Source organism: Gymnodraco acuticeps, unplaced genomic scaffold, assembly GCF_902827175.1.
Source record: "Gymnodraco acuticeps unplaced genomic scaffold, fGymAcu1.1, whole genome shotgun sequence".
Lineage (NCBI taxonomy): Eukaryota > Metazoa > Chordata > Actinopteri > Perciformes > Bathydraconidae > Gymnodraco > Gymnodraco acuticeps.
In genome coordinates this window covers 5,648,072-5,665,513 of record NW_022990023.1, presented here as the reverse complement: position 1 = coordinate 5,665,513, position 17,442 = coordinate 5,648,072, and the positions used below count along the sequence as shown (strand labels likewise).

The following is a 17,442-nucleotide window of genomic DNA, read 5'->3' as shown; positions in this document are numbered from 1 at the left end:
GAAACGGCCAGTATCTTCAGTTTTCTGCACACATCTCCTCTCACGCCCACTTTCCATCCTTTGTGAGGACCGAAAGGATGTTTACGTTGCCTTAGAAACGTCTGGGGAAAGTGTTTAGTAATGTGTATTTGTGTTTTTCTGAAAGGATCCTGTCCGATATGAGTGACAGCGACAGGAATCCAGTCTTCCTCTCTGCTCAGTGCTAATAGTAAAACAACAAAACTACCTTTGGCCTTCGAGTCAAATCCCACAGTCACAAGTGCTGCTTGCACACAATGAAATAAATGTAACAATTGAGACGGATACAATTCTTCTTAAAAAAGTAACTAAAGAAAAACACCGTAGATACAGATAATGTTCAATCCCAAAGTACTGAATAATAAACAGTATAAACTTTAAATGATCAATCGGCTCAAAATACAGACAATAAGTAGCCGCACAACAGTAACATTTTTAACCAGTGAACAAAAATGGATACATATTTTTAGTAGAAAAAACATTGAAGTAAAATGTGAATATATAGACAACACAGGTTTGGCATTTCTAACACGTTAAACCTTCAAAGACAGACTGATTAAGCATGTGGAGAGTGAATGTGTGTAGAAACGTAGACTCTGAGATCCTCAGTTTAATTTGGCACAGATTGAATGTGTGACAATAAGCATGGAAACAAGTGTATTATAACTTATTTCTTGTTATATTGTTGACTATAGTTACTCCATAGATGTGCATCTTTTTACTGTTGAATTGTATACGTTTGTTGTTTATTTGAAACGTTTTCTCTACTCCTGTACAGTTATCTTTAGACTTCTTAAAATCAGACCACAAGAGGGCGCCATTTATCACATTTAAAGCAGATTTGAGGACATTAACCTTATAAAATACTCTCTTTAACAGTCAGACACCTCTTCAGTTGAACATTAGTGTTCCTTTAAAGCTTCTTGTTAATAACCTTAAGAGCCACATGTCAGTAACCCATCAGTCCAGTTTCCCTCCTGGAGGTGTTGGATCCTCTGGAGTTAGAGTCAGGCTCTGGGACTCCTGCACTGCTGCTTGGCCCTCCTGGCAGCCAGCAGCAGCAGGACCCCGGTGAGCAGCTCCAGGCCGTAGGAGAGCCAGGCCAGACCCAGAGACCAGCCGAAGGAGGTGTGGATGTGGGCCAGACCCTCCGCCCCCACCAGCCTCTCCGTCTCCGCCAGAGCCTGGTAGGAGTAGATCATGTAGAGGCTCACTCCACACAGGGTCATCAGACCTGCAGAGACACACATACAGAGATAATTAAGACTTAAAACAGTGCTGGGTTTGACTTACTCATCATTTTGGCCATTTGTTTATTGAAAAAACGTAAGAAATTAGTTCTTCCAAAAAAGAAAGACTATTAAAAGGATAGTTCACCCTAAATCAAAAACATATACCTGTATTTCTTTTTGTCAATCTGTATTGTGTACGTCTTGGTTACTGACTGGTAAAAATATCTGCCTTGTCTTGAATATAATGGAACTAGATGATGCTCAGGTTTTGGTGCTCAAAGTCCCCAAAAAACACATTTGAAAAACTCAACAAAAATGTTTCTTTCCAGAAATCATGACACTGTTCATGTAGGAACTATTTTCTGTCTACAGAACTACACCTGCCAACCACATCACCATGCAGAAGGAAGCCTTTCTCATGGATGAGAGGCTTGTGAAAGCTCAAGTTATACAATTGGAGTCCATTCTGTTGACTTCTTAAGTACCTGCACGCTTCTTCTCCATAGGGATCCGGTTTGTGGGTGTTGTTCGAGATAAAATAGTTCCTTAATGAAACTGCTCACAACAAGGTCTGTGGATTATTTTAACTCACTCATGAATTCTAGAAACATACATCACTGCTGATCTTTCTTTCTTTCCATCTCTTTGGATTATTTGTTTTGGCACCACAACCCATCCACCCAAGAGAAGGCAGACAAACATATGTGTTTTTGTAATATTTTTGGGTGAAACAGATAGCAACAAGGTCTGTGGATTATCTTTAGTAACATAATAAAGATGTCTTGAAAGAGATATTGCTGCTAAATGTTGTTTGTTGGCGCTTTTAGCACCAACTTCCATCGTTTCCATTATCTTCAATACACTTCTCTGCCTTTTCTCCAGCTCACAGCGACTGACACCAAAACCATCCTGATGGTCAGAGGGAAAATATCAATTTTTGATTTGGGGGTAAACTGTCCCTTTAAGGCAATGTTCAAGCTGGCATTGTACTCCAGCAAATTATAAAGCGGATATTTGTACCAGTCAGAGCTGCGTGCTGAGAGCTTATCAATTAAACCCACAATAACATGCTGCCATTAGCTTCCCAAAATCTCATTTTGTGACAGACAGGAAATATAATGACGTTCGTGCTGACTGCTTACTCAACATCCTGCTCATCAGAGACTTGATTCAGACAGCACAAAGCCATACTGTCCTCACCACTTTCATAGTGTTGCTATTGGAAACCCCATTTTAACGACTTGCTACTGGTTTTAAGGGGATGCAAGTGGAGCGCAGAGGCTACCCAGGGTGGGACTAATAATCCTTTTATTACGATTACACCCCAAGGTGCTTCTAGCTCAGAGAACAAGGAGGAAGCTGCATCTGAGGTCTCATTTCTATGCAGAGAAACACAGTGACAGAAACTGCCTCACGTCGTACAGATCCAAATCTAAAAGGGATAAGCCATTTGTGGAAGATGTGGTAATTGATTGAAAGATTGTGAAGATTTTGTGTCTTTGTATTTTTATCCTTGATTTTCAATCGTTTTCTGACTGTTTTTACTGAGGTATTGCTCGATGTATCCGTCTGCCTGTCTACTTCTTTGGTCCAGGCTATTAAACCATTACAAATATTGGATGGATTGACATGACATTTTAAATTAGACATTCATGTTCTCCAGAGGATAAATCCTTCGTACTTCGGTCATCCCCTCACTTTTAATGCAAGAGGTATGCATATAGTTCAAAGTGAAATACATCAACAAGTATTACATGGATTGAAATGACATTTTGTTGCATGTCAACATTAATGTACCTTTTGGAGGTGTCCCTCTAATATCATCATCAGGTCAACATCTTTAGTTGTCCAATTCTTGAAATGATGTTGAATATTAACCCATAAAAAGAATAAATTAATGTACTTATGCTTTTGTGTTTATTGTATTTTTGGCATGATAACAGAAACGTGTGCTGTTTAGCTACACAACATGACATCACATCCTGTTCTGGTTTGAACATGACTTGGTAAATGTTCTCATTTCCAGAGGGAACCTTAACTTCCTCAGAATATGAATTGAGAGGAAGAGGAAGTGGAGAGGAGGCAGAGGAACGGCCCTGCAGGGAGTCAGGCAAATACCCATCATCAGGCTGTTTAATGCTTGGAGAGGAAAGAAGCTGCAACATTAGAACAAAGCAATTAAAAGATCATTTAAACGTTATATTTATACACATTTATGTGTGTACTGTATACTGTATATACGCTTGGGGAGTTACAGCTAACAGGGAAACATTTTTTAAGGGGAAAAGAGGAACACCATTATCGTTCAGTGCCAGCTGTTCATTCTGAAATACTGTCACTATTCAAGGAGATCAGATTTAGAGAAGCATTTACAGATAAATGAAAGGCTTTCTTCATTCTTTTTAAATGCAGTAAGTTGACACCTGGTTTGTTAAAGGGGCCCTATATCATGTTTTAAGGGGTGTTCCCTTTCCTGTAGTGTGTTATTTAGGTTTGTGTGCATGTAAATGGTCTGCAAAGGCTAAAATCCCAAAGCTCAACATGAACATTAAAGCATGGAAAAATGTCACAAAGGGGCACCAAATACAAATATGAACCTGAAAGTGAGCATGATAGGGCCCTTTAAACAACTATGTGTTTTTACAGGTAATTAGTCATTTTTAGGGAATACAAATAACTCTTCCAACCCTACATCCTGACTGATGACTCATCTCTTTCGACTCTACTTCGAGCGATATAACTATTAACAAAGCACTTATATACTAATAAAAGACTGGCTTATCTAAAGCCAGTTGAGTAGCACTTGAAATGTTTTGGCTCTATGAAACCTGATGTACTTATATGATTCTGTTTTCTTCAAGGTTGTGTCTTCCTGGTCGAATGTACTTATTGTAAGTCGCTTTGGATAAAAGCGTCAGCTAAATGTAATAATGTAATGATGGAACACTCGGTAAACACTCAGGTATTCCATTTTTATATAATTTAATTGATTATTTTATTTAACCTCCGGGTTAGGGTTAACTCTAACTGAATTTACTCTGACACAGCAACATCTATTATGATTCTGACACTCACAGGTGAATCATTGCTTTGATAAAAAAGATTATTCATATACCCCTTTTAGTTGTGAAGATATACTCATTCATTCTGGGCATGTCATTTTCGAGTCTGAGGGTTAGGGCCCAGGACTTAAGAGGTTAAGAGCAGAAGGGTGAAAAACAAACAGGGCAAAGTCACTTTACACCAGAAAACAAAGAAACACCCGTCTCGAAGCTGGGATATTTTAAAAGTCGGACAATCAACAAGTTCACGAGTCAAGCCCAATCTAATTAAAGTCTTTATTCCCTTCCACACATCGCCATGTGCTGCTGATTACAGTGAGAATATAAAGGGTCTTTTTAAGTGTTAGCCATCACAAGGTCTTCTTTATCGAGGTCATAAGGGAAGAGCTCAGGCACTTCGTGTATGTGCTCACCAATAACCCGATTACTGTAAATACCCAGGTTAATATAATAGTGTTAACGTGCTTAACGGTAATCTAACTCTCACACATTTATATCATTGGTTTCTAGGTTAAATAATTATCAAGTTAAATTACATGTTAATGTTATATTCTAATATTTAATTGAATTATCTAACATTTAATTTAACATTCAATACTGTCAATAACTACAAACTATGGTTTTCTTTTTTCATTTTTCATTCATATTTTCACTTCATGGCACGGACTCGAAACACACCTCGTTTGTAATTAGGCAACATTTGGATGATGAGTAATCCAGCTCTATTTACTTAATTGCTCCAATCTGACAAGGACCCTGATTTACATTTTATAACCAGATCAGATTCATTATTCTTAAATGGACTGTACTTAAATAGCGCTTTATCCAGTCTTTACGAACCCTCAAAGCGCTTTACATACCACATGTCATTCACCCATTCACAACCATTCATACAGAGCAGTGTACCTTACTCTAGTCTAGGAACTAACATTCACACACCGTTGGCCATGCCATCGGGAGCAACTCAGGGTTAAGTATCTTGCAAGGATACATCGACATGTTGACTGCATGGGCTGGGATCGAACCCACAACCTTCTGGTTGAAAGACGACCGCACTCCCTCGCAGCCACAGTCACCCTTAAAGGGTTTGTTTAGCTCTAAGTAGCATGTTCTCTCAGCTCTTTTAAATGTGTCTGAATGAATGCTGGTTTTCTGCGCTGTATCTCAAACACCTCGTGAATATTTCCAATCATGAAAGGAGTTACATCGTGCAGTTCAGATCATTTGAGGTTTTTGACATGTGCAGCAGTTACAAACCAAAACCTCCTTCATGTTAGTATTTAGACAGGATCAATTACTTTTCCAAATAAATTTAAAAAAACCCAATCAGAAAGTGCCTTTGTCTGAATCTCAATTAACCCATGCATAGAGCATATTAACAGAGAATCTGATGTATGAAGAGACAGCTTTTTATAGATCTGCATCTCAACAGTTTCTGTGTTCCTGGCTTTCAAATGAGAGGAGAAAATCACAGGATCAATAAAGACAATGTATTTGAAAACTGCTTTAATATTCTCTTTACATTTTCAGTTGCTTATTTCACGTGTGAGAGCGTTGCATCAATTTAAAAAAAGAAATGTGATAGTGATTTTAACCACATGGCCAACCTTTTTTAATTGACACATTTTAAGAGATTTAAAGCAGTGGTTCTCAACTGGTGGGTCGCGGACCCGTTTCGAGTGGGTCGCAGATGTGTGAGTGAAGAAAACAATTTTTGATTCTTTTTTTTTTTGTGTGGAAAAAAGTCAAACTTTTATTTTGAAGGCCCGATGTTCTAACGCTGTGCATGCAGTAGGCGTTGGACTGGAAGTACCGGAGACCATAAACGGTTTTGAAAACTGCTGTCACGTAGTGATCATCTTCTCAATAAAATATCTTTGCTGATGTTTTTTCGAGTCTTCTGGCCAATCAGAATCAAGATTGTTGCCGGAAGTCCCCACGGAGAATAACTTTGCGGTAGAACTATTCTTTATACATCCATGGGTACAACTTCAGATACAAATGAAATATGACCCCCGGTTTGATGAATGACAGGTCACAGAACAATGGGAGCTATCTACCCTTACCCACAATTTAAAGTAATTAATTCCCTCTTTGCTCTTCTCTGTGTGGAGCAGCAAGCTGTCAGAACAAAGTGAAAAACAAACAATGGCATAACATATTATTAATATGTCCGGTAGCTAGCAATATATTTATTTATTTTCTTCTCAGACTGTACCAGAATGCGTAGTTTATATGTTAGTATTTCTAAAAATCCCCCCAGACCCCCCTTCTGGGTTTGGGTTTTCAGCATGTGTGCCTTTTTATGTTAAACAGTTCAGCTTTGATTCCATCATCTCATTAAACCTTATTTAAAAGCATTATTTAGTTGTGTGAAGGGATATAAGGGATATATGCACTGTACTTCACTTTAATTAATATTGTATGCTGAAAAGACGAGTATATATTACAGCACGATTTTTTGTTGAATAGATTTTAGTGGTTAAAAATTTCGGGTCGCGATTTATTGACAAATGAAAAAGTGGGTCCCGAGGCCTGACCAGTTGAGAACCACTGATTTAAAGTATTTCCCTTGTTGTTAAGTTGAAATCAGAGCAAATATTCCATAACCTACGAGTGTATGTTCCAGCATGTGCAGTCCATGTAAAGATGGCATGATTTAAAATGCACCAATCATGCTATTTTTAGGCAATAGCATAGGTCTCAGATATATACAAATATATAAAAAACATGTCTATGAAGTTTTTTTTATCAAAATACCAAACAGATCACCCATTCTAGCCATGCCTCATATCCCTCTATTTCACTTCCTGATTAAAAAATGCAGATTTTAAGTATAAAGCTTTAAAAATAAAATAATTGATACAAAATAAAAAAGGGGGCTGAGCTCATGCGGGACCCGGCAGCTACTGTCTAAACTAAATGCTGCCGTGATGAAACGCCATATCATGGAATATCAAGGATTATCTCTGAAACAGTTTGGAGCTCAAAGGCTTTCTCTCTTGCCGGTTACACCACAAGGTGAGTTCCTTTTTACTTCCTGCTTCTTCACACACATGCTCTCCAGTACAGGTTAGCTCTGAGTGTTAGCGATGCTAATGTAAACACCGACCACATTACGTCCAAAACAGTCGGGCATTGTTTCTGATTGGCCCGTGGGTGTAAAGCCAGCCTACATTTCAGATATTACGTCATATCGGACGCAAACCTGGATCAGCTCCGTTGTAGCCCCGTTTTTAGAGATTTGAGTACGGAGGAAAAGAGAGAGGGTTTTATTTTCTGACGCTGCGTGAGTTCCCTGACACACCGGGGACACATCTCTATGTATCAAAAAGTGCATTTTGCATGATAGGTCCCCTTTAATATACAGAACATTAGAGAAACACACATTTTGATTGCCATTTTTTCTGATGCAAATCTACTTTGCCACATCTAAGACAATTATGTACAATTTAATTTAAGTTGAATTAATTAGATAGAATCGGAGGGATGAAACCCTCTTTAATGGTCACACACTGAGAGCACACACTGCTTTTAACCCATCCTAGTACCAGGAGTCTAGTGCCAGGAGCAGAGGGCAATTGTATGCACTTTGGGAGCAAAATTAAGAAGTAAGAGAAAAGGAAAAGTGTGTGCTCTTCTTACCAACTTCTGATTAATGATGGTGTGCTCCTAATCCAATATAGCTAAACACACAAGTTGTACAGATAAACAAGGTTACTTTGCTGTAAGCGGGGCTAAAGTTAACAGGGATTTTTTTCCAGTAATGTAAATTAATAAGTTGAAACTAAGTTACTGAAACAAATGTTAAGAAATAAAATAAAAACAACGTAAAACAAATAATGCATTTATTACCCCAATCTTCTTTTAATGTTCTGTATCATGGGCCAAAGCTAAAAAACCATGATAATTGTAACAAAGTCATGAAACAAACTAAATAAAACATCAATAATGGTATTTTATGTTGCTTTTTTTACTTTATACTAAACTCAAAATGTTAAAATCTACATTAAATATGCCCCTCTTATTAAATGAACAGCCACTGGTTGTGAGAGCATGGTGTTGTTTTTATGTATTTATTTCCTTTACACAACGTGTTTCCATGTATTTCCAATGTGGAAAGAATGTTGGGACTTCCTTTGTAAATGAAAATGAGATTACAGCCACAGGCTAGATAATTAATGTGAAACACGGTCACTGTTCTGATTTAACATGCAGGGCCGTCATGAAACTGTGTATAGATATAGAAAACATAGAAAATAAAGACCTCTGTTACATCTCTCCACAGACCAATAAAATCTCTCCTAACACATACGAGGAGTGAAGGAAGGCTTCTAACAGCAACAAGACACACTCTTACACGCACGCACATGCACGCGCACACACACACACACACACCACACACGCACACAACACACACACACACACACACACACACACACACACACACACACACACACACACACACACACACACACACACACACACACACACACACACACACACACACACACACACACCATGTATACATCACTTCAGGGGACATTACATTGACTTACATCCATTTCCTGGAGTATTATCCTAACCTTAACCATAACCAACACATGCCTAACCCTAACCCTAAACCTAACCAAGTCTTCACCCTAAAATTAATGATTCCCCTCATGGGGACCTCCAATTTGTCCCCATAAGAGAAGCCAGTCCCCACACGTGACTATGTAAACAGATTTAGGTCCCCACAAGTATAGTAATGCTAGACCCCCCCCCCCACACACACACACACACACACACACACACACACACACACACACGCACACACACACACACACACACACACACACACACACACACACACACACACACACACCACACACACACACACACACACACACACACACACACACACACCCGTTCATGCATACTTAACCAATATGGCCGAATAAAACAGCCAATCAGTCTTTATTGTAATAACACACTCGGTCAGTTCGTTTGGCCTCATGAGGTCAATAACTATACAGAAGGTCGGTTTCACACAGCAGTGCACATAACGTGTTCCCGTCTGCACAAATGAACCATCATGGCTTGCTCTAATGCCAACTCCAGCCTTATATAGTCCAACAAACCCTGCACAGCGTCCTAGTTCTTCTATAAAAACCAACAGTGAGTTAAATACCGAATAAAACACACCGCATTGATCGTGACCGAGTTCTAATCTCACCAAAAAAACAAGCATAAATACATATTTTCTGAGTATTCTGCCTTTGTTCTTCTTACAAAGGGACTTAAATATTACATATACATGCCATTATCTATTATTTAACTGCGTTGCAGTTAAACTATGCTTTGATTTAAATGTTTTTTGGCATGAAAAAGCCCAAATAAGGATAATTGTTCAAATCCTTATTGCATTAGGAGTACTTCTCATGCACTGGTCTCATTGTCACACTGCATGTATGTCAGGAAAATGCTGTGGTGGAAAAGGTGTGAGAGCGTTGCACAGAAACACTGAGGTATCGTGTTTCCTGCGCAGTGCCATTTGAGTGCAAAGATCATTAACAACGTGTGTCGCGACAATTGACTCCTTTATACCGGCACGTAATGGCTGCGGCTTTATTTAACGCTGAGGTAAATGATCCAAAGCAGAATGACTCTCTTTCTTGCACTTAATGTGATATATTGTGTCGTTTTTATTAACACCATCTCTTCCACAATGTGTAATTTCAATAGTTGGGCCATATAAAAGCAGCACTGTCTTCCAGATAAAAAGAAAATCCCAGGCGCAGTATTTGTGAGAGAGCTTTGTCCATACTGTTCACATGGGGGACTTCCTACTCTGGCTTCTGAAGCTCTTTGATGTAGTGGCAGTAGTAATAGTAGCTGTGATTCATCTTGAGTGCAAAGCCTTGCTGTTTTTTATCTAATTGCTCTAACTGGAATTGATGACAACATATCTCAGCGGGTGCACGAAACACATCTGCAGATTTGGGAGCCAGTCATGGAAGAAGTAGATCTAGATAGTGCAATTAGAAATATTAAATTGTAAAACAAAACTCCATTACAAGTATAGTCCAGCATTCATAGTCTGATTAATGTTTGAGTACAAAACTATTGTATTTAAATACACTTAAGTAACAAAAATAAGAGCATTTGTTATGCATTATGACTCATTACAGCGTCATCTATATTACAGGAATATGACTATTGATGCTTTATGTTCATCAATGCTTGTAAATGTGAAGCTAATTTGAATGACTATACTGCTGCTGGATGTCTTACCCTATAATAATGTCACTGTTGATTTACATTCTGTGTTAGCTCAAAACTAAATCTGTGAAGTAACTAAAGCTGTCAGATAAATGTGGTGGAGTCCTAAGTGCAATATTAGCTTCCAAAATCTAGTGGAGTAGAAGTATTAAGAAGCATAACATGGAAAATACTCAAGTAAATGTAAGTACTACAGTCCTTGAGTAAGTGTGGAGGAAACTGGAGCTGGACTCACTGCAGATGAAGAAGTAGGCGGCGGTGCCGGTGAGGAGGAGGGGGCTCCGGGCTAGAGAGCTGACCAGCCCACAGATCGCACCGAACAGCAGCAGCACCAGGCTGATGGGGAGCACCACCACGATGGCACTGTGCATACCTGCAGACACACACGTGCACACAAACAGGTGTATAATGAAGCATGTGTTGAGTTATGCATGTGTGGACAATGCAAGATCCTTATCGGTGATTATTTGAACCACAGGGTTTTATCCAAGATGGAGGCGGTTTGAAGAATTTTGGAAACACACTTTAACTTTGAATATGTTCTACAGGGGCCCTAACTAAGTACATATTGCATGCATACAACTGGGACATACAAGTCATCCAATGCACCTTAAAGTTAAAGTTAAAGGGCTGTGTGTCAGAATAGCCAACATATTAGGACATAATACTTTTCATTCCTGGCGTAATACATGAGGTGATTATTGGATCCAAGAGATATTGTTGCATTTAAGAAAACATTACAGGATTTCAAATTGGATAGAAGTACAGTACAAGTAGCCTATGCATCTCTGCTTATGTGTTTTTCATTAATTCTTCATTTCAATCTCACTGTGAATGACTTATTAGTGTTTCAATAAAACATTATTCAGATGAAGGAGACTCACTCAGCATGTGCAGCTCAGTCTCAGAGTATCTGGACTCGTCAGCTGTGAAAGAGTCAATGGAGTCTACGTTCTTCTCACCTGTAGTCACAATAAAAAAGCACTTCAGTCATATACATATTGTCCAATTATTTACTCCATCACTAGAAAGCCTGAAATAATACATTAGAGTCCAACAGAGATAATGAAAATGGTTGTCATTCAATTCTATTTCACCCCCACTCATGCTCCCCAATATAGCAGCACTAATGTCAATAACAAAAAGAGAGTTATTACCTTCGTTGATGCTCCACAGTCCCGAGTGGGAGCTCATGTCCTCAAAGTCACTCACATTCATGGGATTCATCTCTATGATGTACCAGTACTGCGTTCCGAGGGAAGTGGCCAGGAAAGCGAAGCTCAGCAGTCCGCAGATCCCGGCTGTGATCACCAGAGAGCCGAGAGTCACCTTCATCCTCCCGCAGGTGAGGATCACTTCACGCGTAAAACGGTTACGGGATTAACTCGCGCGTAACGCAGATGTTCTTTCAGTGTTGATCCAATCTTTTAATCGTCGAAGCGCAATAAATCCCCATAATATAAAAGGTTATCCAAAATGTGTTCTGTCCGGGATAGATCTGCAGGACGGAGATGAACTAACCCCGGACTGAATGATGAAGTGAGAGAGATGCGCGAACAGCTTCTTCTTCTCTGGGAGGGACTTGATTTATCCGGAGGCGCACACGTTTACGCAAGACAATCATAAGGGAATAGTTGGAGACATTAGTCAGCAGGTTTACTTAAAAAAAGCTATTCCGTTACACTTACTTATTAGTAACCTAGTCTATGACAATATCATAGTAGTGTAACCTGATGATGTTCCTATGCTTTCCAAGCTTGCGTTATCATGTAATTATAAAGGAAACGTATTTGTAAAAACGTATATTGGGTTGTTAAACGAGCATCACTGGACAAATCAAATATCATATTTTAACAGTAAATATTACTTAAAATAAAGCCAGACCTTTATAATTGAGTGTATAGCTTTTCCTCTTGCCAGTTTCACACATGCACCTAGATGGCTCATTTCAGTATTTAACATCAGAATCAAGTTTTTGTCAAAAGTTAATTGAACCAGGAATAACCCCCAGTGAGATAATACATACATCAGGGTTCATACACTTTTTGAACGACTTCTCCATGACCTTTACCTAATTTTCCATGACCAAAAAATGTACTCTCAGCGATACCACTGAAAGTGAAAATGGTTTATTTTAACATGGAACAGGAAAATAAGGTCTGGATATGAAACATGTCGTGCCTATCTAAAACAAATCCAATAGTAGGCTTACTAGCTTCTACACGCTAAAGCAACTCAAATCTCTCACCAGCAAAATACCTTGACAGTTAAAAGCCATTTTACGTTTCATTACTATACGTTACAGTATTTATTATCATTATAGTATTACTATTTCGTCGATTAGATAAAATATAAATTATATTTGATGCAACTTTAGTTACATTTCATGACTTTTCCAAAACTTTGGGAAAAATATTGTTTTCCATAACTTTCCCAGGGCCTGGAATTTGCATTTTGAATTTCCATGACTTTTCCAGGTTTTTAATGACCGTAAGAACCCTGATACATAAATGAAGGTAGAAAGAACATGTTTATTGATTAAAAACTACAAAAAAAGACTACATAAAATATGACAGTTACAAAGAAGACATAAAGGAATCTCGGATATCAATCAAGTCAGTCAGCCAACTACAATTCATCTTCTCATTCATCTGCATCCGTCATCGTGTCACTCTTCCACTATGGCCGTCTTAATGATATCGGCTCGTCTCTGTTTGGCTGCATTTTCAAACTTGGTGATGTCGTCGTTACAGGATTTTATCTTTGAGGGAAGGAAGGAAATTAAATTTGGATAAGTAATTGTGTGCAGTTTTTAAAATGCGTAACAAAAAGTAAGGATTAAAGAAAAACAGATCGGAGAAGTACGTTGGCAGTAACATAGTTGTATCTAAAACGTACAATCTGGAACTTGTGCCTCTCCTTCTGTAGTTTGAAGAATTCCTCCACGTTCAGCTCTTCTACTTTCTTCTTCAAGGCGATGAACTGGCAGGCTGCCGAATGAGATTTGTGCTCCTTTCTGGCAACAAAAACAAAAGAGTGATGAGTTAGACTAATATTTCATCCATGGTTCTTCTCTGAGCAGTACGTTTAGTAATGTGATCATCGTACTCTGGGTCATCGTCTGGCTCCCAGCCCTCCAGCTCTTTGAGGCAGAAGAAACACATGGCGATGTCCGGGCAGTTATCTGAAGGAGTGTGTATGAAGCCAGCTTTGGCCATCTGGGGAAACAATGGAAGAGACAGACCACATTCAGGGTATATGCAGGAATCCTGAAGTCAGATGTAAAACCTTTTAAGACCTTTTTTAAGACCCTTTCCATACATTTTAAGACCTCATCGCCACTTTGAGTTTTAACCGGTTACCTTGGCGACACACTTTACCTCACATTGACTATATACAGTATTGATTGTCCTTCCTCCTTATCTTCCAACCATTTGGACGCAGACTTGCATTTCCCCGTAACGATGTTGCTTAGCAACCGGCGTAAACGGGCCTCCGCGCGCTATCAAGCAGTGAGCGTGCGATGTCCTGTTCAGATGACGTCAAACCCAACGGATCAATAAACTACACAGAATCACACTACACACCTACGCAATGATTACATTCAGGCAGACTGTAGAATACAACCTCTTTGGACCATTTATATACTTATTGAAAACAAGCTACAAAATGTAATACCTTGGAAAATGCCCTTTAATAGACTTTTTAAATAATGGTACTTTGAAAGTAACCATTTAGACCATTTACTTCTATGCTTAAATTAGTACTTAGAAAATAAACTATTCCCAAATTATCGCGACGTTTATTTTGAGCAACAACCACTTGTTTTCCATTTTGCACATTACATATCTATCCTACATACGTTAAACCAGGCATCCTCAAACTACGGACTCTGGTCCGGATCCGGACCGAACCACCACTGTCTCCGGACTCTGAGCAAATTATACTTTTCATATGTATGATCTCTCTGTATTATATGTGAGACATCGCCACAACGCATTCGCAACGAGTCAAAATTCTCCGCTATGTCCACTGCAAACAGCGCTCTGCATGTCTGACTGTTCCACTGTGTTCCACCTGTGTGTGTCAACGCTTTGGTCCAATCACATTCAGCATCCAGTCAGCGTTTTTTTCCCCCAAACAATCTGCGAATCAGAGGCACAGTAGGGCGGGTCTTCGCGGAATGCGGGTGGGAAAAATGTGTGTGTCTCTTTCAACCTGTCTAAGTCAGAGCGAGAATTAAAACAAAAACTTAAAAAATTCAGAGCGAGAGTTAACAGCTCATCTAGTTCCATCTGTACTGTAGCTAGTAGCCTAGTTTCACCTACCGGGGTGGCAACTGACACCCTAAAAATAGGCCTTGCCACCCCAGCTGCCACCCCAGTTGGCAGCTTTGTTTTGAAAGAAAAGTTGTGGCTCATCGGACATTTATGAGAGAAAGTCTCTAATGTCCGAGTGCAAGTGAATGCAGCACAAGATGCACGTCATGTAACCCCTCCCCCGGTCCTGGCGCGAGCGTGGACATACGATTTGGCGGCGATTTCATTTTTAACTGGACGGCGCAAAACGAGAAGCATTCGGACCCAAGCGCTGAAGGAATGAGGTATTTGCGGTCTACAATGACAGAGAAGAGACTGTCAGTATGACTGTACTCAGCATTGAATCAAAACGCACTAAAGCTGTTGATCTTAATACGTTTGTGAGGCGTTTCGCTGAACAAGATGGTAATCGCCGCATTCAGCTGTAATAGACATGTCAACTTGATGCTCTGCTCACGGATGAGCATACACAACTATTAAGATGATGACCTTACGTGTGTAAATATATTGTTTTCTTTGAGGGGGTCTGCCCCCAAAAAACTGTTTTAAGTCCTGAGAAAGTCAAATCAGACGGTGTGTAAAACTACACTGCCCAGCCAAACAAAAGTAACCACTTTGATTGAACTAGGCCAGCAGGTAAGGACTTTCCACTGGATAATAACTGAAGTATAAAAGAATGTATGACTGAAGTGATGGAGACCATGTTGAAGGCAAACAAAAAGAGGAAATAACAGGTCAAATCAAGCAAATCCCCTCTCAGATTGCACAGCAACCAGAAGAACATACATACTGGCTGGTGATTTGATTAATCAGCTTTGTGATGGAATAAAAAATGCACAGTGCATTTCCTTAGCTGTGGGTGAGTCCACTGACACCACTGACAATGCTCAGTTGCTGGTGTTTGTGAGTTTTTATGATGAGGCAAAGGGGGAGTTTGTTGAAGATGTGTTGGGCCTGACGAACCTCAGTGGACGCACAAGGGGCAAGACATTTATAAAGCAATAATGGGAATGCTGAATGAAAGAGGGTGCAGCTGCCTTTATTCATAACTGTGCAGCTCTTACACTGCGACTCTGAGGGGTCAAGCACAGAAACAATAACAATGAAAACTGCTGCATACAGATTATTTTTGTTTTTGCAACCTCGTGTTAAGAATCTTGTTGCAATTGTTTAAAAGTTTGAATGACCGTAATAAACGGACCTTTGTCTTATTGAAACATTTATTTTGGACCTTTAAGATTTGTATTTGAGTACCCCTGCGTTAAACCTTTGTTTATGCTATGCTACGCAAAGGTTTATGCTATTGCAAAACGTTGTGTTTATATAACCTTTTTAAGTATTGACAACGCCAACGTTGCTCTACATTAAAGCAAAAGTCAAGAGGGATTATTTATTGTCGGTGAACCTGCAGGTCGATTAAACCCAGGTTATTTAATTTCATTATTAACATGTGTTTAACTTTAGCTACAGCTAGTTGTTGTGTTAGCTGTTAGCATTGTTAGCAGGATCAACCGTTTTTACTCACGTTCTCCGGCGTACACGAACAGTTTTCTTCAAACGGCCACCCCTCGAAAGTTTTCAGTCTGTTCTCATAAAAGAACATTTCGACGGAGTGTTCGCTAAACAGGTCCATTGTATAGTTAAAATAGACGTAAACAACTTTTGTTTCAACCAGAATGTTTCCAACAGCTAAAGCCACAGAGCGGAGGGTGATTTCAAATTTTGGCGAAATTCGCTTCGACTGTTTTGATTGGTGGATTTCTTCTTCGTGGATCAACGTGAAAATAAATACACAGGTCCGCCACCCAGTGGTCAGTGTGAAGCATTTACCGTAAACTTTTACTGGAGCTGAACTTGAACAAAAAATAACTTTAAACATTACTTTTAAATACATATGTTTGGAAGACATTTCTCCCACCTTCCATACATTCATAAATAAATGTGAATCCTACATCATCTTCACTTTTTGTATTATGAGAAACAATTGGATGACTTTTATGTTCAGGGTCTTTGTATACTTTGTTAGAAAAAGTGGTGGGGACAATTTATCCAGATTAAATTCAGCAAAGCAGAAGACAAACGATGTCCCTCCCCTAAGTGTTGAATCCTTCATGAAAAACCAATGAATAGACCTCTGGACCACCAATGAACTATAAGTGTTATTGTGATGTGATTGAGTAAATTTGTACCTTGATGCACACAACGAGCACACAGGTATGGAGGACAGAACATGACATGAGAAAAACAATTAATAAATGCATAAATACAGGAAGAAATACAGGAATACAAAAATAAATCAATAAATATGGAAAGAAATGTGTAAATAAAATAATAAAAGTTGAGAATAAAACAGAACACACATTTCACTTACATGTATATATTTATTAATGTATGTGTCTGTGCATGTTTCACACACTGTTGTTTTGCTTGGCATCCTTGTATTCTGTTGATACGACAACACCACATTGTTGTTTTTTTGTCGTCTTCATATCAAATGACTTATAGAATTGGCTTAAAAAACGTCATTATTTGTAATGTATTTTTGTT

The 17,442-nt window shown here is 39.0% G+C and overlaps 2 protein-coding genes across 2 annotated transcripts; both read right to left on the bottom strand.

Annotated features, from left to right (window-relative positions):
- Positions 1-594: 594 nt before the first annotated feature.
- Positions 595-12,087, bottom strand: tmem235b (transmembrane protein 235b). Its single transcript, XM_034214834.1, has 4 exons — positions 11,734-12,087; positions 11,461-11,538; positions 10,812-10,949; positions 595-1,252 (listed from the first exon to the last, which is right to left on the bottom strand). The coding sequence occupies exons 1-4, from the start codon at positions 11,909-11,911 to the stop codon at positions 1,026-1,028; spliced, it is 621 nt and encodes a 206-aa protein (XP_034070725.1). The 5' UTR covers positions 11,912-12,087; the 3' UTR covers positions 595-1,025.
- A 1,000-nt stretch (positions 12,088-13,087) lies between these two features.
- On the bottom strand, positions 13,088-16,660 carry birc5a (baculoviral IAP repeat containing 5a). Its single transcript, XM_034214517.1, has 4 exons — positions 16,421-16,660; positions 13,685-13,794; positions 13,475-13,592; positions 13,088-13,337 (listed from the first exon to the last, which is right to left on the bottom strand). The coding sequence occupies exons 1-4, from the start codon at positions 16,526-16,528 to the stop codon at positions 13,245-13,247; spliced, it is 429 nt and encodes a 142-aa protein (XP_034070408.1). The 5' UTR covers positions 16,529-16,660; the 3' UTR covers positions 13,088-13,244.
- Between the last annotated feature and the right edge of the window lie 782 nt (positions 16,661-17,442).